At 32.7% G+C, this 24,096-nt stretch overlaps 1 protein-coding gene across 1 annotated transcript; it reads right to left on the reverse strand.

The window, feature by feature from the left end:
- Positions 1-7,509: 7,509 nt before the first annotated feature.
- Positions 7,510-24,096, reverse strand: LOC128204955 (dentin sialophosphoprotein-like). The gene is made up of 3 exons (XM_052906353.1): positions 23,976-24,096; positions 16,704-16,827; positions 7,510-7,897 (listed from the first exon to the last, which is right to left on the reverse strand). The coding sequence occupies exons 1-3, from the start codon at positions 24,094-24,096 to the stop codon at positions 7,510-7,512; spliced, it is 633 nt and encodes a 210-aa protein (XP_052762313.1).

A 24,096-nucleotide genomic window follows, 5' to 3' on the forward strand; every position in this document is an offset into this window, starting at 1 on the left:
TCGGGATTGTTGATTGTACGATCTAATAATGATTCATGTGTATAAAAGAAAAACGTTACTGTGCTTCAACTTGGCTGATAAATTTAAGATTGAAAGCAAAAACACGATTTATAATTAATGAAAATGTATAGTCAAAAAATATTTCTTCAAAAACAGTTACCATTCTGTTTCAGTTTCTATAAGAAAGCCTCCACCGCCGAAATGTGAGTATTGAATTTTGTTTTGATTATGTACTAAAAGAATGTAATCGTTGTTCTTTTTATGCTATTACGAACAATAATTTTAAAATTAGTTTATGACTGTTTGATTAATACAAAGAGGACTACAGGAGCAAGTCTAATAGTCGCAAAATTTAAAGTTAGCCCTGTTTAAAGGCACAAGGCAAGGGACCGAATAATGAACGAGATACACAAACGTATAAAAAACAAATAAAGGAATACAGACACCACACTCCAAAAGGGCTTTACTGATCAATGCTTGAATTACCACCTTGAAGCGGTCAGTGAATCACGAGTTCACTGGAACACGAGTCTTTTTTTGGGGGGGGGGGGGCTTAAATTAGCGTGTATCGCCTAAACCTCACACTTGTAAATAAATATGTATAACTGTTTTTTTCTATTTCACTTTCAGTTCAACAAGGCTGGAGATCATACAACAATTCCCTTTAAAACATCATTGAGGTCTGAATAGATTGGTGATCATAAAACAAGTCCCATTTAAACATTATTGATGTCTGAATAGATTGGTGATCATGCAACAATTCCCTATAAAACGATAATTGTAGTTTGTATAGAAGTATAGAGAATACAACAATTCCCTTTAAATCGATAATTGTAGTCTGTATAGTATTGGAGATCATACAACAATTGCCTTTAAAACGATAATAATAGTCTGTATAGTATTGTAGAGCATACAACAATTCCCTATTTAACGATACTTATTGTCTGTATAGTGTTGTAGAACATACAACAATTCCCTACAAAACGATAATAATAGTCTGTATAGTATTGTAGAACATACAACAATTCCCTAAAAAACGATAGTTGCAGTTTGTATAGTGTTGAAAATAGTACAACAATTTCTATTAAAACGTTATTGCAGTCTGTAGGGAATTGTATTAAAGTATTTTGGGGCTTCAAAATGACTAATACTGCATCACAAATGGCAGTCAATATAACCATTTGAATATTGACTATAATATTTTACTTCGTAAAATAAGACACTACACTTGTGATAATCCGGATGACGTATGTTGAGTCTTAATGGAGTTATTTCTGCGAAATTGTTTTTGTTTTACTTTTCATATACTATTTTAAGTGTTTTGTTGCTTCTTTTCTCTATTTATTGTATTAATGAAATGCAAACATTCTTTGTGTTATTCTTAACTTTTGGAATGAAAATTGGAAGATCAATAAATTTGACACTTCGCAGTTGATGAGAATGTTAATTTGAAAATATGTGTTGTGATGTTTATTGTTATGTTCTATTTCTTTTATGTTTTTCGATGAGATACGCAAGTTTATCGGTGACAAAACAACAGTGAAAATGTCGATTGATAATTTCAATGCAAACTAAAGAATGGCAATATCAACTTTCATAACTATTTGTAAAACACATTCAAGTTAATTTTCCTTGATCAAAACTTAACACTTACCAGAAAGTGACTGTGTTGTAAAAATTAATTAAATATTCAAAAAAGATTGCATAAGTTTGAATAAAAATATATTTGGAAACAACTTCCCGTTTATGTAAAAAATGGCATTTCCGTGTTTTTAAACGTTTCTTGAACTTTGAAGCTGAATGTTCGAACAATTGCTTTCATACCAAACAAATAGCAGACGAAAATAACTCGTCGAACATAAATTCGATGTTTAATCATCGTTCAACTATCTGTTTGAACTGTTTTTCGTTGTTATACGTAATACGAACCTCCCGGAAATTTGACACAATAGTTAAATTACAGAATTAGGATTAGTATCCTACTAACACCTAGCGTGATTTTCACTCTTTACCTGGAAAACAAATATGTCCTCAAGCGAATCAGACTGGTCACTGACAGTGAGGGATGACAGAATATCCGTGCATCATGAAAACATATATACAACTAGGAAAAATGTTTTCATCCAATGATTATCCGCAATTGTTTTGCTAACACGTTCGACCTTTTAGATGTTCATTCAATAAATGGCGGCCTAGTAACTTGGTCATGTATTGATGCCCTGTTCAATTAAAAGTAGTTTCGTGCATTAACTGTATTTGTTGGAAACATAAATGCGTTTATAAAACTTCATTCAATTGATGAATGTTACTAAACGATTTACACTAGCAAACGAGTCAAAGATTAACTATAACCGAAATGAATAAAACTATCCGACATTGTTTGAAAAACAACAAACCACAAGTACTCGTATTCCATTCCTGGTCTCCACACACTTTAAACAACCCAATCATACATGATATCTTGCAAATTATTTGAAAATATCCTCTTTGAAGTATTTAAGTAAAATTGTCAAATGGCTTTTTTAACATGAGATACCATTATTATCATCAAGAGTTCAACCACATGTTTTAGCTCTTCCGATTGTTTGGATCGCCTGCTTGATAGTAAATATTTTTATTGAATGCTTGTTGAAATGTAGTGTACCTAGCTGAAATTAACGTTGGAATTATGCAACGGATATCAACTTCTTTCCAACATAATGTCCCCTCAGCTCTCGAGCTGTTAGTTGTTAAATGTATGTCTTTTGGGAATCTATTATGTTAAATAACATATTTTGTAAGGAAATCGCCTGAACGATTTTCAGTTATCGATACCAACGTATGACATTCGTTCAGCTAAACTGCACGGATACATATTTATACATGAAAATAAATTTATAGAAACAATAAAGTCTCGCATTTTTCTTTTAAAAGTAACAGTATTCATGTGAAACTTGATATCATTTATTTGCAATAATGCACAAAACAGAGTATACGTTATATTCAGTCTGATTATAAACAACACAAAAAAATAAAAATAAAATCAACCGCTCAATACTTTATTCAAGATATTGAAAAGCGGGAAAAATACACGTGATTTTCTGCAAAAAACGGGGAATTCGCGTCACGAATGAGATTCAATAAAGAAAAGTCAATATAGATCACTTCCAAACACATTTCGTAAAAAAACAACGCCTAAATCATTTATCAATTTAGCCTTCTTTCGCAAAAATTTAGGCCGGTGTTTGTCTGCATCGTAAGAAAATGGTACTTGAGTTGGCGACCTCCGGCATTGGAAACACGAAAAGAAGAATAGATCATTACTTTTTTGTCCTGAACATAAATGCGTCAATATACTATTGTTTACTTGACTTACACGAGAGAAGAGGAAAGCATTTATGACAAAACGGCATTTGCATAAAGCTGAAATGGGAATTTTGGGATTAAAGAAATTGAGTGCTAGTAGTTTTGTAACCAATATTGCAGAATAACCTCAAACTAATTATCAATATAAGGAATTCTTATCGGCACATTGTGCTGTATTATTTATGAGTCAATTAGCTTCTGTATACATAGGGTTTCACAGAAACGTCAATACCCTTGAAATTAAAATACTAGTGCAGCGTCTGTATCAAATGGACATCTGTTAATTTTAAAGTTACTGTTTTTTGTTTGGCTGGTTAGTATTCCTTACAAATCAATCACTTTGTACAGACTAGTGTCTGTATTTATGACATAGAACAAGCTGGCAAACCATCGCTGATAGAAATGCTATCTTCGTTGTGACAAAACAATTACCTGTTTTGTAGTAGAAAACATCATTAACAGTGGAAACGTATGCAATTTAAAATTAATGATCAAAGGTTAATATTTTGTGAGTGGGCTAATTTGTTTGAACTTTTGCGTAAAGCTAACAACACTGTTGAATGAGTGTCTGTAAAAGCGTGCAAGTATAAACCTATATTTCTGCTGCATGCGATATCTGACAAAACCACGATGCGAGTTTACTCATAACTATACATGTTTAATATATAATTAAAAAGGTTTGTAAAGTATGCTACACAGGATACACGGAACAGTTTGGTTCAAACCTTAAAGAGCTTCATGGAACGGGAAGCCTTGGAATGTGTTTAAAATACATTGAGATTCGATCAAGTATTTCTTTGGAAATGAGCATTTATATATCTTTTTTAACTGTGCATATAATACTCTTACAATATTTTGGTTTAATTAAAGGACAAATATTCGAAATAAATAAAGGTAATGGAATAGGAATGAACGGCAAAATTAATATCAAGAGTCCGACAGTTTGGGTAGGAGATGTAAGCTTCGACGAATGCTTGGATGAATGTAAATTTCGCTCCTCTTGCACGGCCGTGAACTACCACAAAATGTTCAAGCTATGCGAATTGGACCTAGAGTCTTGTACTGACGTTGTTTCGACTAAAGCAAGAGGTCTATTATACTAGATAAAACCAACGCAAAAGGTAATAAGCTTTATTTAAAATAAATATTCACTGCAGACTACCCTTTGAGAAAGTTGCTATGTTTTATGAAATAAATGTTTGTTCTCTTCTACATTTGGCTTGCGTCCACTGAAAGGTCAAATGTATAAACTATTATATATAATACAGAATACAAACATGTACATAAGTGTTTTATATAGAACAAATACAATACATACAAATTATGTAAAGGCGAAAAGCGAAGATTGAGGTTTTTCAATTATCTTAAATATATCAATATTGATATCACAGCGACAAGATGTCCAGTTGGTATGCTCTTTTGATACAGGGTAATTCTATTTTGTACTCGTGTACTCAGGGTCGGTTCGCAGTATATATATATATATAGAGATATATATATCTATATATTTGTATTTGGTACAAAAGAAAATTTATTCCTATCGCAGTCAGGCCTTACACGGATACAGCAAAGTTTCTCGTGGAATATGGTTGACAACCACAGCGATGTTTTACAATTGTTTTCTATACCATAATTGCTTATAAAGTTGTTGTCTAAGGTTTATATTAAACTAAATTAGAGTTAGTGAAAAACATGGCTATCAACTAAATGTTCATTATCAATTTAAAGTGTGCTTTTTATTTGTAGTTATAGCGTGAACTGCCATTTCAAAACATTGTTAAGATCATACTTGTTGGCTCGGGGTATGCCATGTCGTAAGGCATTGGATCTATATTATTGCACACACATATATGAAACGTTGAGCGTTTAACTACAACCTATATAACTTAAGAAATAGGAGATTGCATTAGGTATGTTTGTATATAAATATATATATTTGATATTCTGTTCAAATCATGTAATTGTCTGTAATCAAGGCACACATGCCCTAGATATTTATCATATAACGCTGAGATGAATCATATAATTACAACACAGACCAATCACCAACACTAAGCGGTATTCTGCAATGTTCGAATTAGAAAAATATATTACTTCCAAAACTAGGCCAGAAATGATCGAAAAATTGCTTGCAACAAAATCATTCAGGAAGAAACAAACATTTAATATTAAAAATAATTAAACTAACTTAATAATGCTTAAAATTAAATAAACAGTTTCTAATGTTGTACTAAAGTTTTTTGCCACTGTTTTGAGACAGAATTGATACTTGGGCTTTGTTTTCTTGAAAGTCAGTCTAATGTTTGATGGGTGAGCCACGTCCCCGACCCTCCAAACAAAGTAATTTCCTGCAACTGTCTTGATCCATAGTTTATGCCTTTGTTCTTTAACATGCATGTCAATAGTCAGCTGTAGTAATGCCAAATTAATGTCAATGAAAACCGAATGTTATAATTGCGTAAATTTATTTCATCCTTCAGAAAAAATCAAAAACACGCTATTTACAATACGATGACACATTGTCAGTGATGAGTCATAACTTATGACATGAAGGTCAGTTATGATTTCAATTGTTTAGATACTCCTTTGTCTTCGTTTTAAATTGAAAATCGCTCAAATATAACATTTTCAACATAACACATAAGTGTTTAAACAAAATAATGAACTAGTAATGTACAATTCTCACTTCGGGTATTAACGTAAGCAAATGGTTTTAATTTTAATTGGTTTACGGAAGTCAGGCCCCTGGCAAACATGTACAATTTTAAAATCATTAATTCTCGATAAATGTAACAACATGTGGAACTTATATACTCATGAGGATGCATACAATGAAACGCTTTGAATTTTGTAAATAAATCAGCCTTTGTAATAACTTTAGAGCATACGTCCTAAGGTATTCTCTCTTGGTCGGCATCAAAAACAAATAACAAATTTATAATTACGTATCGTGGGTAATACACGTGGTATGATACGCTCGAAATTATGTAAAATTTGGTATGAAGGAAATAAATAATGAAGAAGATATAAATACTTATTTGAATATGATACAGCCGCATCATGGGACGAAACGATATCTTGCCTTAATAATAAACAATAGTCCATTTTCTGGAAGTAAAGTTAAGCAACATTTAACAAACATATCGAGATAACATAGAACTTATTTATCTATTTTGCAGGACCATGTAGATTGCGGCACACACTCGTGTAACCCAGGACATATATGCATTATTCAGAAGAACAAATGTAAAATTAAAGGTAAGACAAAAGTCAAAAAGGGCATGAAATAATATTTAAGATAAGCAATATAGCTTGTTCAGATAATAGAATGTTGATATTTCGTGAAAATAGCAGTCGTTTACTGAACGTCAATATAGAATTTATAATGTTCGTAATGCGCACATACCATAGGTCCTCCAAAGCAATAAATCCGCCTTACATCAAGTGGAAATGCAATGCATTAACTTTGTTTGTAAATTAGGAGTTCAAGTTTACCGCATTTAAACGTGTGCTTGATTTGTTTCGAGTTGATACATTAACTATAAATGCATATAATACATGTACAAGGCATGTTATCCAGTGCACAAATAAGAATTTAATTCAACTTGAATCAATATTCTTACGCTTAAACATGCTTCACATTTAGCTGACTTGATTGGAAAGTGTGTGCTCCTACATTGTTTCTCTTCTCCAAACAACCAATAAAGATACATTCATTTTTGAGAATGTTCCCCTTTATCAATTTCGAACAGCACCGTCATTCTCGGTAATGTAAATGCAATTGGAGGCAAATTAAAGATGCGATGTAAGGAAGGATTCACTGCAAAAAGACCTGCAACCATCACTTTAACCTGTGGAACGGACGGAGTCTGGAGTCAAGGACCGATAATTTGCTTCCCAGGTATTTAATCATATTTAATTTTACGATTCAACATTTATTGCAGCATGTCCGATTTTCAGAATTTGATTTAAATCAAAACCAGTAGATGCATTTGGTTTTGCAATAAACTTTATGAAATTCGGGGAAAGTACCACGTCAAATTTCCCGCTTACGTCATACAGATATGTTCCATAAGACCTATCATTCTTTGTTGACCTATCCGTGCTTGTAAGCCTATCACTGCTTGTAAATAATTCGTTGCTTGTTTACCCATGCACGCTTGTTTACCCATCGCTAAGTGTTGACCTATCACTGCTTGTTGACCTATCGCTAAATGTTGAACTATAACTGCTTGTTGACCTATCGCTAGGTGTTGAACTATCACTGCTTGTTGACCTATCGCTAATTGTTGAACTATCACTGCTTGTTGACCTATCGCTAAATGTTGAACTATAACTGCTTGTTGACCTATTGCTAAATGTTGAACTATCACTGCTTGTTGACCTATCGCTAATTGTTGAACTATCACTGCTTGTTGACCTATCGCTAAATGTTGAACTATCACTGCTTGTTGACCTATCGCTAATTGTTGACCTATCACTGCTTGTTGACCTATCACTAATTGTTGACCTATCCCTGGTGGTTAACCTATCACTGCTTGTTTGCCAATCACTGGTAGTTGATCAATCACTCTTGAGAGAATTGCATTTCTAACCGCGCGTATCTTCTAAACGTAATTTAAAGCTAGGATTGTATTGTATGATTGACGAGAAATCAAGTCGCAAAAACTCTGAGGCCGTTTTTTCCTTGATGAGTAAAGTCGACTGAAATTAGATGTTCCACTCGATTCAAATTCACTAAATATAAACATTACCGTTAAAAATAATGATTGATGTTATTTTAAATCTTTAAATATGTCCCTTTGAGCGTGTGCTCGTGTTTTTTAACACTTTTTATATAAGCTACTTATTATAAAGTGGTGTTGTCCACCGCAAAGTACAATTGTAATAAGTAATGCCACTGTTTGTTGAAAGTGTGTGTCTGTATTGAAACAAAAAGGAGATTTGTTTACACGGCACACACATAATAGTTAAACAATCACGATAATTAATACATACACTTACAGACACTTTCCTTTGTACATGTGATCAGGCATTTCGTGTTGCTTTTTTAAATGAAGTTCTACAGTATGAGTTTCTTATAAATATCGTAGTCCGTTTATATAAAATAAAACAAAAACATATCAAAACATAAAGCACATCGTCCTTTTTCTCTGCTTTCAGTAACATTGAAAGAAGGCGTCAACGGATTTTACACGTTAACGTTTGCCGAGGCGTCTAGAAGATGCACTGACTATGGCCTCACGATTGCACCCCTGCCCAGCTTTTGGAGGCGTGAATACAAGGAATGCAGATGTGCAGCTGTGGCTGGCTTTCAGATGGATCCAGTGGCCTTATTTTACAATCTGAGTCTCTTTCGTGCACGAGTTATCCATACAAAGATGGTATAATATCCATGTCAATTTCGAACCAGGCAGGGTGTCTGGTGTAGTATTTGAGTATGCAATTGTGTAGTAGCGCAATAGGTTGTTTCGAATTTGTATTTTGTATTATGTACACAAAAAGAAAACAAATTTTAACACACCTTATATGCCATACATTTTATTTGCCATACAATGTAGATATTAATTCTATCATTTCTACTACACATTATAAACATCCGAAACTGTAACAGATATGGTGTTCGCTGGACTTCTCTAGCTACTGATTGTTTAGTGGTAATTTAGTATAATCTTAAAAAATAATAAGTGAAACTATTGCTGTGATAGTGGTTAAGAACAAAAACATTTGGTTTTGGATCTACATTGATATAAACTGATGTGTTGAGCTAATATAACTTATCTTATGGGGTTTGGTTTTTAAAAAAGGGGGAAATACACGAGGGAGTAACAACACCTATGATTTTCTGAAAAACAACGGTGACCAAAATTCATGCGTCAATATGAATAACTTTTAAAAACCCTTTCGCAAATAAACAACGCCTCATTCTTATATTAGTTAAACATTCTTTTGCAAATATGCAGGCCAGGACTTGTCTGCATCTAACTAAAAGGTACATGAACTCCAGCAATTGGAAACATGAAAAGGGAATGGATCATTGCTTGATCTTAACGGATATACGCTGTGAAAGGTAAAGTGAAAGTAACGCTCAATTAACATACATCCCAATGGGGTCGACACCATTTGTAAAGAAGATCACTTTATTTTAAACGACTTTTAAAACTACTGGATGATGAAATAGTATAGTGAAAAGCTATTCTTTCATTGAAGTGCTGAATTGGCATCTCATATTTTATGAACATATATAAGTGAAACACGTTGTTCACTTAAACGTTAAATTGAAAGCTACAGCTTCAAAGAGTTTTTATTGTGTTACCAACTAATAATTCCCTTTGCAATAGCTAATGGTAAAGATATTATTTTAACTAAATGGCATGCTAAATTGTGGATCTCCAATTATGCAAGCCTAACTACGTATATTTTCTTTGTATCAATGTTTTTTTTTTGTTGTTGGTGGTAACGTACTAAATTTTAAATTATTTTAAAGACTATGAGCCATTAAGCTGTCAAGATGATTATAAACAGAGCAGTAACGCACGACCTGTGCTATTAACACGTTGAGCCTCGTTACAATCCAATATTCATGTGAATCACACAGCTGGCGATCCGGCGTGCTTCATCTGGAATTGATCATTCTTATTTTTTCCCGAACATGAAAATGAGTGGGAGTGGTTTTGTACCCAATATTTCAGAAGGATTTGAAACAAAATATCAGGAAAATGTTATTTTCAGCACATTTTGTTTTATTATGTATTAGTCAATCAGCTTTTTTATTCATATATAATGAGAAACGACTAGCTACTAAACAACTAAATTAATAATTATGTTGCGTCTGTCCGAAACAGGCTTCTGTTAATTTTAACAGTAACTATAATTGTGCATGATGTGTATTCCTCTCACAACAATCAATGTGACTAGGCTGGTGGCTGTTTAACTGAACTAGACTCAACGTGCTTTGAATACGAGACGGGAAGCTGCACAAGCTGGCAAACCATCGCTGATATAAAAGTTATGTACACTTTTACAAAACTAATACTTGTTTTGAAGTAGAAACCCTCATTAATTGTGGAAACGCATTGACTTGAAAATTAATTATCAGTGGCAAATATGTTTTGTGTAGGCTAATAAATTTAAACACTTGCATTAAGCTGACAGCATTGTGGTATGATTGTCGGTTGAAACGTGCAAGTACAAACCGGGGACAGATGTTTCAGCTACTATATCTGTATTGTTTTACAAATCCCATAAATGTCACATCGACCGACGGCACTCAAATTTATCATTGAAAAAATATTTAAAAGTAAGTGGATGAACTTCTTTATAAATGTGGTATAAATAAGCTACCAACCTAATTTAAAACTACAACATACAGCTAATTGGAGTAATACAAACGAGTACATGATATAAATCAAGGGTGGAAACCTAATTTTGTCTCTGTTCATGTTGTGCGTAACGTCAATCATAAGAAATGATAAAACCTAAGCATTATACGCACGCAGGATGTCATAAAACATAAGCATTATACGCACGCAGGATGTCATAAAACATAAGCGACATTCAATAATTAATACTAATTAAACCTGTGAATAATACGTCTTTATAACTACATTTAAGAACAAAACATGACACACGCAAACACTTGAAATACTTCCGCGAAGAGAATAATATGAAATTTAACGTTTGTTCCATATCGAAAATTATATATTTTCAACTTACATTTGAAAACAATTCACCTGTCACACAACTTTGTGAAAAGTGTTGCTTTATGTGGTTACTTCAGTTTGCGAAACATAGTTGTTCGGTGGAACTCGTGCTTTGTACGCCGCTCTCACTCAAGAGCTTCTATTAAAGGCAGAATAGTCATTCCTTGCTTGTTTTACAAAGAGGCGGCAGCGATCCCTGCAAAAATCGTTTAACTGAGATGTTTAATGATAACATGTGCTTTGTTATGTTATTGCCTTCAAAAACAGAGCCCGAATCATTAGTTGGTTCAACTCACTTATGCTCAATACGTGTGAATTTCCTAGAATTTTCAGTAATAAGTTCTTAACGATGCACTCTTACTCCCAAATAAGATTTACCACAATTAATAATATGGTTTTAATATTTCAAAAAGGATGAGTAAATGTTAAATACAATGTTTCAAATGAAGGATATCGAGTTTTATTTGAAAGGCATGAGCGTTAAACACAGAATTTCTAACTAATGAGACTATAAAAGACCACAGTAAATCTTTTAGAATTCACCATACATTTAATTTTGCGCTTTCAGCTTTCCAATTCACGGTTACACTCTTGTTATCAGTAGTAAGTATTTCCATAAATTCATTATTTAGTAAAACGATTAAGATTGATCAGTCAAAATTTATGTTTGTTATACATGTGAATGCATTGATTTTGAATGTCACTTTAACTATATTTGCTCTTTCCTTGACCAATGACCAACTTGTACACGTACCATTTGGTGGCTATTGGCTATATGTATAATGATTGTAAAAGGCTAATGAAGATAGTATGTCTGTATCTTGTTTTACTGTCAACTAGAAATAAGACGATTCTAAACAGTATATCTTATTTCTTGTGTAAATGTGTTATTAAACGTCTTAATTTGATAAATAGTATAACTTAATAACACACAGTCCTGTAAATTGTATTTTTTAACATATTCCTCTAAGCTTATTTGATGTATGTTAACTATCATGCACTGACTTGAATGTTTTCGTTACCTTTGCACATGCATTCATTATCGTGTTTATTTATTTGTTCATTTCTTGACGTTATGCCTAAATATATAGATATGCTGTTTATGCATAAGATAATAAACATTCTGTTCTGTTCTGTTTTGTTATAAAATATTATAACGATGATTTTCCAATCGCGTAAGATATTGAAATAAACACAATAAGCTTGCATCGTCAACAGAACATAAAATAAATATAGACGACCTTTCTGATTCACCTGCGCAGCTGCTGACCCGATAACCTTAAGCTGAACAAAACAACTCCATTTTCCGCGTTACATTCATTGCAGAGTATCCGGGATAACTAAACGGCCAAACCTATATCAGTTCGATTTAATTGCGTTTAAAATGAGATTATATCTAGTAAGATTAAAAACATAAACACTTTTACATAATTTAGCGGTTCTTTTTTTTAAATGTTGACGTTACAACACTATTTGAGATTAAAGATGACGTTAGACTATTGTAAAATGTCCATGACGACAGTTCCTGTTTGTGACAAACTTTGTGAGAATGATTTGTTACAGTTCTATAACAACTATCTAGTTTTCCTTTTATGATTCAAATGGGAAATGATAACTTTATTCATATAATCTGTTTTATAAAAAAGAGAAGTAAACGCATGACCTGCTGGATTAATACCAATTAAGATATTATGTTATGTTACAGACATGCGGAATGATATTGTAGTATTAAATCTTTGTAAAACAGTTAACTAATGACAAATGACGGCACTTATTTCCAACAGGGTCCTTTGTTTATGCTGAAGGGACAGCACACAGAAGGGACAGTGGTGGGATAGAGAAAGTCCGGTTTCGAGACCTTAGCTTTCTTCGGAGAAACCCCTTGGTGTTTTTACGTGCTTGATGTAAAGAACCGATACACGTTGTACGACTTTCGAGGGTTAAACCAGAACTGCGTACTCCATAAACCCACAACCTCCCGACTTGAAGGCGGACGCCTTAACCATTAGGCAACGGAGACGAAAGCAAAGTATAGTATATGCTAAAATATATCACTGACACGGTACTGTTCGCAATACGTGTTGATTTAACTACCTTTAAATGTTCCGTTACCATAGGGTTTTACTCGGGGTAAGCATTTTTTAATAAACATTAACCAAACATTATCCCAAAGTGATCAATAATTGCTAAAACAAAGTTAATTCTATTACGTGAACACGTATAGGGTTTAGCTTATAATAAGTAAAATATATTTTTTAAAATCCGTTTTCTCACAATTACTTTTCATTTATGCTCAACAAAACTCATTTAAGACACGTGTTCTGGTCATTTTATCTTAAACATGTATTTGAGAAGGATAGAGAATGTTTTACCGGTTGTTTTAATTGTAATTGCGTTTAAAGGTCTATCGACGGTGGTTACAAGTGTCTTCGATGCAACAACGTTCAACGATCGTTTTGTTTTATGGTGATATATTATCGTTTTGATGTTGCGTTTGAATAATAAGCTGTTTATTTAAAGTTCGTCTTTGATTGTACATGAACAGGTACACAAAATATTCGTACCTTTACAGCAGTAGCTGTTTGTAACACATTACAAACAATCTCAAACATGTTCAAATGTGTGCACTATGCATCTACTTTATAAAATGCTGGCCCTTGTGCGAATCAAATAAACGATTATGGTACGGCTTCTAAGGAATATAGTGTCACTTGGAACCGAAAATATCTGTCTTCAGATAAGAATGATGTGCAAAGAATGTCCATTACATTGTTGAATTTTCTTCAAACACGTTTATATATATATATATATATATATATATATATATATATATATATATATATATATATATATATATGGTAAATGGTAACAAAATTAAGACGATCTGTTCGATCAATTTATGCGATCTGTTTAATTTATATCTGTCCAACGAGTATTTGAAAAAGACACTATACTAATAACACAACTCTCTAATCTGCGTAACATCAGCTTCTTTTGACAATTTTCCTATTGCCCATTGGACGAAATTCCCAACACCACTGTTTTTTATGCTTGGGAGCTATTCCTTTCGGATACCGTTCCAGTCCTGACGCTTCAGACATAAGAACAAAATATACCACAAGTATATCCATTCAATTTCCGGGCTCCACACACTTTAACCAGCCCAAATTCGTTCGTTCATTGTATCATGTAAAATATCGAAAATGGTTTTCCTCCTTGAAGTAAAGATAAATCATCAATTTACTTTTTTTAACATGAGGTACCATTATAACTTGTGTCGTAAATCGCAGTAATAATTTGATTCTCAATATATAAGAACAAACAAACATTTAATATGTTTTTTATATACTTACATGAAATGACTAATAAAACAAGAGATGTTTGTCAAACATTATGCTCCCCCGAGCGCCATGTTGTCAGAATAATTTGGACAATTGAATGAAATATGCATGGACCTCAAAGTTTTTGGGCCATGGGTGCAGGCAGTGTCAAGTTATCACACAGACAACCTTTTGCATTCAAGGTCACTGTACCCTTGAACTTTGACCCGATGACCCCTAAAATTTAAAGGGGTCATCTACTGGTCAGGCCCAACCCCCATGTCAAGTTTGATGATCATAGGCCCAGACATTGAGAAATCTCTGGGAGAAAGCTTTGTTAACTTTTTTGTGTTAAAGGTCACTGTGACCTTGACCTTTAACCCGATGAAACCCAAAATCAAGAGGGGTCATCTACTGGTCAGGCCCAAACTTCAAGTCAATTTTGATAACCATAGGTCCAGGAATTGTGCAAAGCAATATACCACTCTTTGAAATGGGGCATAACAAATATGGGATGCAATGACCAAAATAAGCAACCTCATACGCCCGGTAACACAGGTTTAACTATAAACTAGTTTGTGTTTAATCGTTTTCTGGGGCCGTATTTAAAAAGCATCTTAGCGAATATTTTCAATTTAATGAGAATTTCGTATTTTTGGCATCGGTTATTTTTAATACCCTCTCCATTTCATCAGATTTATTAATATGCATATATGGTTTAGACCATTTTCTTGCTTATATTTATATTTTTGCTATCCAAACATTGTCGTTTTCTTAAAATTCCGAAGACAATTCTCCACTTCACAAAATTGCTACTAAGATGCTTATTGAAAATGGCCTCAGGACTCAGTTTAGCAATTTATCGTTTTTGAGACCTAGCTATTTCGCTCTTCTAGACTTAAGATTTCACCCTTATATTGCAGCACTTACAATGTTACGATCGCCTGCTAAAAAGTAAATATTTATACGGAATGCGCGTTAAAATGTCGCGTAGCTTAAATTAACCCTGGCATTGGATGGAGGACATCAAATCTATCCAATTTAATATTTTACCTTCTTTTGAAAGTTTTCATCAGCAACCTGATACTCTAGGCCTGATACAAACCAGATATGCTGATGTATTGAATAATAAATCGATGACATTGTGGAAAAATATGCATTTACGTTTACAATTAATGTTATTCAGATTACAAATTTCATTTTTCTATTATGCATGTACATGTTTACATGTATTTGCATAGATTGGCAATCCCAATCAGCGATGAGCTGAGTACCACAAAGCAATAACACTTCTGTGCCACCTGCATTTCAGAAATAAAGTACCCTGATTTTTTTAAAACAACATTTACCTCCGATCGTTTTTATTTTATTCATTGGAAGACGTTATACTAAAATGATATCATGACAACATATAACTATTTTTAACGACATTTGTTTCTTTTATTATTGTGACGTCATATCCCGTATGACGACATTATTATTTGTGATATGTTCAAGACGCAATCTATGCTTTAATACATTAAGTAAGGACCGTTTATTAGAATGTTTTTCACGAAATAAAGACGAAATTGCTCGTTTGCTTTAGAAACTGATCCATTTGTGTCAGGAAAAAATGAACATTTTATAAATACATCGGCTGTTCGTAAACGATAAGTCACAGAAACCTAGTTTTTGACCAAAGATGACACACCAAAAGAAACAAAATATATAAATCCATTAAAACTGGAGAATTATTTCGGGAATATACTGCAATATTTTGCTTATATTATATTGAACTTTATTTTGACTAAATTACCATGCAGAATAAAACTGTAAACTTAGATTGGGTTTTTAATACAGGTAGTATGTGTTCAATGTAATTCAACTATTTTTCCTAGTATGATTGAAACAATAGTGGCAACAATGAGTTAATTCCAAGTGTTCATAGGAAGTCAACAAAGAATATTAACGATGCGTTAGTTCGTTTTGATAAAAAAACTTGTGGACTGTTCGTGCCGACTATGAGCTTCATCTATGTGTCATAGGATGTGGACCGTAGTTGCAGACGAAGTGTCATTTTCTGGTTTTCGTAGGATTAGTACCGTTACGATGAGTTAAAATCCTAATGTTATTTATACGTCAATCGTGATTGCCAATGATGAGGTGGTTCGTAGTGTTTAAATTGTGTGAAATGCAGGTGTTGATGATATGTTTCGTGTGTAATAATTTTATTAGATGTGATACAATTGTTATGTATAATGGATGACCTCAAACATTATGATGACCACATTTAAAGATCTTATAAGTATCCGATACCACAGGGGTAAACTCCTTTACCTGAACTGCAGCTGCAAACGATCCAAGCGCAACCCCAGCACCAGTAAACCCAGCAGCCGAAAGCACAACTGGCGCAGCAAAGACGGCTCCTACCCCAGTCGCAGCGCCAACGACAAGATTAGTCAGGCTGAACCAAGAGTCACCTATACAAAAAAGCTTTTGATGACTATAGACGAGATGGTTAGTAATATAATGTGTTCACTAAATGGATTTTAAAATTGCAGTGACATGTAGCAAAATATTGAACAAATGTATGATTTATTTAACAGAAACTGTCTTGGCCCTAATTAAATAACGTAGTAATTTAATTTTCAAAGTGAAACCAGTGTAATATGCTTAGTAAGTTTTCACGAAAATCGCTATATCCATCTTGATCAAATTGTACACATAGTTATGCCAATCATAATTCATTTGGAATGGAAGAATGTGACAATTCAACTTTTTTTTTAATTTAAACATTAATGCTAACAGAATCGTAAACGAAATCCGTAATTGGTTCTTCAATGTGGTGTGTTCTAAATGTAAATGTAAATAATTTACCAAATAAAAACCAAGGTATATTAGTATCAAGATAAACAGCAAGTGGTGTCATTGGTATTGACGTATGTTCCATCTGCATCAAGCTATGTACATATGTACAGAAATGGTCATATACGTATGTCATTGTTTCTAAGATCATTAGGTCCATTTTTAAACAACTACAGATAAGGAGCTATCGAATTTGCATAAAGTTTGCAAGTTGTCTTAACTTGACATTCAGAGAGCAAAAGATAAGCATCTATATTAGGGAGAAGTGTGCGCACGTAGTAACACAGGCTATACACGCTGTTTGTCTGCATAGGATGCTAATTCTCCCTTCCCATAATATCAAGTTATTTTGCAACTTATAAATGCACTAATCAGAAAGGGACAACTCATTTGATGTTTAATGAATGTCTGTCATTATATTCACCGTAGTCGGCGATCGTACAGTTTTCCAGCATGTCACATACCATTCCAATTTTGCTACGCTGCGCAAAGAAGTACTATTGAGAGCGGTTTGTAGGACGACCTAGCAGTTGTATTTTTTTCTCAAGTCAAAATATATTTATCTATTTCACCCCACGCTACAGCACACTGATACTTATCAGGTACGTATAGTTGCTTTTTACTACTTTAAAAATTATTTAAAATATTTATTTAGACCCTTTATATACTCTTACATGGCGTATGTATATTGATATCGGAGCCAATCCAAAATCAAATCTCAGGAGCGCGTTGACTATCAATTCAAAATAACCAAATATGAGGAGCATGCCAATTATAGTAACAGTTGTAAAGGAGGATAGCCATGCTTTTATAATATCTTTGAATATTAATGAATTTCTGATACATATGATATTACACTCAGTTCTATATCTGTATATCGAAGTGAAATTACTCAGTGAAATTTCTCAATGGGAATAAACCGCCGTTGAATTACGTGTTATTTACTAAGCATTTTATTCAATCAAAAAATAACAAACGATGCCTTTCCTATTCGTGGAGTTGCCAGCGTGGGAAAAGGGTCTGCTGAAAAATCTCCGCAGCAAAGAACTTTATGGCCTGTATTCCAGTGAGATAATGCATTAACTTCCAACAATACTCATATGTGTGTAAATGTGATCAAATTTTTCGACTAGAAGCAGTATTCGAGAAAATTGAAATTACAGGTTTCAAATTTGCTCGATTTTAATAATTATCTTATGTAAGCGACCATTAACTTCGAACTCAACGCTTATATGAGCATAGTACTCCAAGCATGCTATACAACTGTTGTTGTTTTTTAGGAATCATAACGAAATAGTATTGTATAATTGCCAGTACAAGTATATAATAAAAGGTAAAAAGAACAACGTGAAAAATAATTTCATGGGGTATAGTCAAGTGCTATATCATTTTAAAGGTTACGTCATAACAAACTCAAATATGCATATCGTTTAAAAATCCATCAGTTTTTGACAGAATATTATGGCCCTTTTAATTTTACATTTTTATTAATTTTTCTGCCAAAATAGGTCAAATTCAAAACCTCGGATATTTGAATGAAGTCGATAATATTAAACAACATATTTTGTTTATTTTCTATAGATTTAATACACATTTTTAATATCAGAGCTTAAACAATGTTTTCAGCAATTTTTTCACGATAAAAATGTAATGTTTATTTTAAGGAAATTTCAAAAATGCCGTATATTTAAATTTTTAAAAATGAGCTAGCAATACGGTAAGTCAAAGAACATTTACAGTCTTCATTCACTGATGGACTGTTGCTTTTTACAATTAATAGTTTTATAAATAGTAAGATAAAATACATAGGTAATACATATCAGTACACTTTTTTGTCTCATAACGATTGTTCTGTGATTGATTATCTATTAACAAGTGAACGTAATTTTACTAAGATAAATCAGTTTATTATTGAATCATTTAGTGAATGGAGTGACCATGCCCCTTTAAATATTTCATTGTTATGCAACAATAATAAACTGACGCCGAATTTCATTCAGAGATTAAATATAAATGGAATGATCTTTTCGGAAACAATTCCGTTCAGGGATTATAGCAGAATTACCAGTGTTTAATACTATTGTTAAATATGCAGATTGCTCGCACAAGGGTTCGGTGAATACTGTGTTAACTATGTTTACTGATACAATACGAGATAAAGCCCACCCTTTGTTTGCTGAAGACTGTTGTTGTAAGGATAATGTATTTTTTGTACAGTTAATGATAAAAATTGGTTTGATCAAGAATGTTCAAATGCCAGACGCTTGTATTTAGAGGCACTTCGAACTTTTAATAATTGCAAATCTGATAAAAACCGACGGATACTTTGTGCTCTTAAATCGATACAACAAATCCAATAAAATTCCTCTTGACGAGTTCCACGAATAATTTGAAAATATAAGTAACAATGATTTTGGTAATCATAACTTGGAAGCGGAGGATTTTAATGAACAATTTGATTTTAATCAACCAAATACAGTTTTTCCAGAACCTGATGAAATTATTTCGGTTGAAAAAATTAAAGTTGCTGTTAGATTATTGAAAAGATGTGAAGCAATTAACAATGACTTTTTATTAAATGAATACTTCATTGAAACCGTTGATTTATTATCATCGGATATTTGTGACCTGTTTAACAATATATTAGATTCGGGGGTTTTCCCAGAGCAATTGACTGAAGGTATTATTATTCCCCTGCACAAAAAAGGTTCTGAATCTGATGTAAATAACTATAGGGGAATAACATTAGTTAGTTGTTTATCAAAAATATTTAACTCTGTTATTAATAAACGTATAGATAAATTATGTGACGAACATAACATTATTTCGGATGCTCAATTCGGGTTTCGAAAAGGGCGATCTACAACTGATGCTATTTTCGTACTTGATTCATTAATTCAGAATTATCTGTTTGAGAAAAAAATATATATATTATTTTTCTCGATATAATAAAGTGTTTTGATAATATTTATAGAAATGCACTATGATTAAAGATGTACAAATGTGGAATACAAAGGAAAACACTAAGAATGTTCGCGACATGTATCAAAAAGTCAAATCTTGTGTAAAATCAGTGTCTTCTTATTTTGATTTCTTTTCTTACGCTGTTGGCTAGTGCCAAGGAGAATTTATGTCTCCTTTATTATTTTCTTTATTTGTAGAAGATCTAGGGTTGTATTTACAGGTATATACTGATAAAACACAAATTATGGTGTTTCGAAAAAGAGGCGGGCTTTTGCCTAACGGACGATGGACTTCTAATGGTCAGGATATACAAGTGGTTAACGATTTTAATTATTTAGCTGTTGTATTTAATTATACTGGTAATTTTAGTTTGAACCAGGAACATTTGATTGAAAAAGCCCTTAAGGCAGTGAATGTTTTATATCACAAGTGTAATGATTTTGATTGTAAACCCAGGATTATGTGTCAACTTTTTGACGCCTTTGTTGGCTCCATCATAAACAACTCAGCAGATGTCTGGGGATTTACTTAATCTAAAGAAATAGAGAGAATTCACTTACAACTTTGTAAACGATTATTGAGAGTTAGAACTTATACTTGCAATGCATGTGTATATGGGGAATTAAGCTGATATCCTTTGTATTTGCTTAGATACATACATATACTAAAATATTGGTTCAAGATTGTTACCACTTATATTATTATTATCAAAACAGTATATAACCGAGCTGTGAATTTTTGCACTAAAAGTTGTCGCAATTAGGTTTATAATGTTAAAAATATCTTAGATGATTTTGGCTTTAGCCACGTCTTTGATAATGTTCTAAATATTGATGTAAATGTATTCATTGAAGCGTTCAAGTGCAGATTATACGACACTTTTAAACAAGATTGGTTTAGAACAGTTGAAAATAGAAGCGTATTGGATATATATAGAAAAGTTAAATCATGTTTAGCATATGAAGCTTACTTAGATATTTTACCAGGAAGTTTAAGATTTTACTTAAGCCGATTACGTCTATCTGTTCATCGACTTCGTATTCAAACTGGTAGATATGCCAGAAATAACATACATAGAGCTGAAAAATATTGTCAATGCTATAATTCTTTGGATATCGAAAATGAATTTCACTTTATATGCATCTGCTCTTATTTTGATGCTCTCAGAATGAAATATATGTAAAAATACTATTTTGTAAAGCCGTTAGTATTTTAATATAGCCAGTTAATAAATTCAACTAACAGAACGGAACTTATAAAACTATGTATTTTTGTTAAAGACTCTCTTAAAATAAGATCAAACTTACTAAATGTCAATACTTAATTATATTTATAAGCCATGCTTTTTGTGTGTGTTTTTCTACATATTTGTATGTTGTAATTTGAATTTATTACCGTTTATTATCATTGCTCATACACGTTGACAAATTGTATTTGGGAATGTATGTGTTGTGACGATGTACTATTTGCAAGTAAATAAACTGTCTGTCTGTCTGTCTGTCATTAAAGGCAAACAAAACAAAAGTTGCCATGGTAACCATTCAACATAAATAAAATATGCTAAGAAACATCGCTTTTTGTTAAATAGGAGAAAAATGTAAGTATATTTGCATTTATTTGCCTGACATTTGTTAAAAAGATGACTTTATATCCATCTAGTAATTCTGAATAGTTTAATATAAGTATGACATTGTCAGCAAATGTTAAAAAGGTTAAATCATAGATATAATTTTATACACAGTATGACCAAATGAATAAAAAATGACAAAAACATTTTATTGACTGAAGCCGAAAAGCTCAAAAAGTGTCACATTGAAAATACTAAGATTTTTAGACAACAGTGACAGTTTCCTAAAAACACTAGACTCTGGTTACCATATTAACTGTTTTTTGGATTGACATGATAACTATAAACACGAATAATACCACTTATTGTTTAGAAACAAACAAAAGGACAACATTTCTGTTTCAGACCAAATTTAAAATACTTGAGTGGTTAATTTTTGGAATCAAAATGTGCATATATTTGGAATCAAAATGTGCATACATGTATTTGTAACCATTCATAACATGTGAGGTTTTACACATAAAAAGACAACATTTAATATGGAAACATTTTCACTCCATAATCACTCAAAACATAATCATCTTTGCATTACACAGTTCTTGAATATTGCTGGAATTAAGAGAGAATCTATGAGACACTTCATATTATGACTGTTGCATGATAGAACCACTATCAAACACTGAAGAATACTATCAAATTACACCAAGCTGATTTTTTAAGGCTCAATGTTGGAACTTTTTGGTCTGTTTTTGTTTCTCAGACACCAACTTGAGACTGAAAATATAACAAAGGAATGTGTTAATGGGGAAGGACGCCTAAAATTAAGAGAATGGAATATCTTATTACTGTCTTATAACCGTCATTGAATGACAGAAGGAATAATAAAACAGCCTATATTAGTTACAGTGCACCCCTTTAAGGTTAATAAAGTTACTCGTACGTTCAACAGTTGTTGTTTTATTTTTTACTACTTATATATAGCGAAAGCATTGTTTGATTACCAAAAAAGAGTATTTATATCTCATAAAATGTTATGTCAAGTTTGTTAAATATTTGTTAAAACATGCGGAATTTATATTATTTCTGTTCATAGGAAAAAAAGAAAGAGAAATTATGTTATTATATTTTGAGCACTGGCAATGTGCGATTTAAAAATTGTAAGATAGTATTCATGTCTAAAATATATGAAAATAAATAGTCATAGATTACATATCGGTAATTTTTAGAAACATTTTATATTCATAAAATCAAGATGAAATATCAAGATGTTCCTTGACGATTGAAATAAATATTATTTTTTTCATTCTTAATAAAAAAGGAGTGAATTAGTTGATTGGTATAAATGAGCTCCAGCCCTAAACGCCGCTATTTTTAAAACATATTGTTAAGTTTAATCAATTTTAATATCTTAATAACATTATCCCATGTACTAATTGACAGTTAATATAGTTTGAAAGACCTACGGCTTTACTATGTCCTACTAAGTTTTGGTTATTGGTTAAAAATACTATATATATAATTGTGTCACCCCTACGAAAAATGAATTAACTGGAGGTATTATGATCCAAATAATAAAGTGGGCAGTAGGTAATTATTGCTTCTACACGCTGAATGGGTTTAACTTAAATGCTTTGCAAACATGACTCTTTTTTCATATATATGTGTTCTTGTGCCGGCTATCGGGGAAGTCTGCCCTGCCACCTCCCCGAATTTAAGTATTCTGCTGCCGGCGATCGATGAAGTCTACCCTGCCCCCACACCAAATTTATACATTCTGGGCTGGCGATCGATGAGCTCTGCTTTGCCTCCACTACCATATTTTTATTGGTGTGTCTGATACAGATACTCATTTAATATATGTACATTGTTGCTGGCAAATGGCAAGGTTTGCCCTGCCCCTCTCGCCAACTCTATGTAATATGGTGCTGGCATTGATTTGAGGTATGCCCTCCCCCTCATTTAATTTATGTATTTTGGTGATGACTTTTGGTGATTTATACCCTGACCCTTTACAAATTTATATTTTCAGGTGCTGGTATTCGGTCAGGTTTGCCTTGACCCCCTCACCAATTTATGTATTATGGTGCTGGTATTCGGTGAGGTTTGCCCATTCCTCTAACCCATTTGTATATTTATTCTGGTGCTGGCGATCTGTGAGTTCTACCCTACACCTCTAAACCAACTTATGAATTTGGTGCTTGAGATCTGTGAGTTCTAACCTTCCCTACTCACCAAATATATGCATCCTGTTGCTGGCGTTCGATGAGGTCTGCTCTGCCCCCTGACCCAGTTTATGCTTCCTGTTGCTGGCGTTCGATGAGGTCTGCCCTGCCCCCTGACCCAGTTTATGCAT

This window comes from Mya arenaria, chromosome 10, assembly GCF_026914265.1.
Source record: "Mya arenaria isolate MELC-2E11 chromosome 10, ASM2691426v1".
In the NCBI taxonomy this organism is placed as follows: Eukaryota; Metazoa; Mollusca; class Bivalvia; order Myida; family Myidae; genus Mya; species Mya arenaria.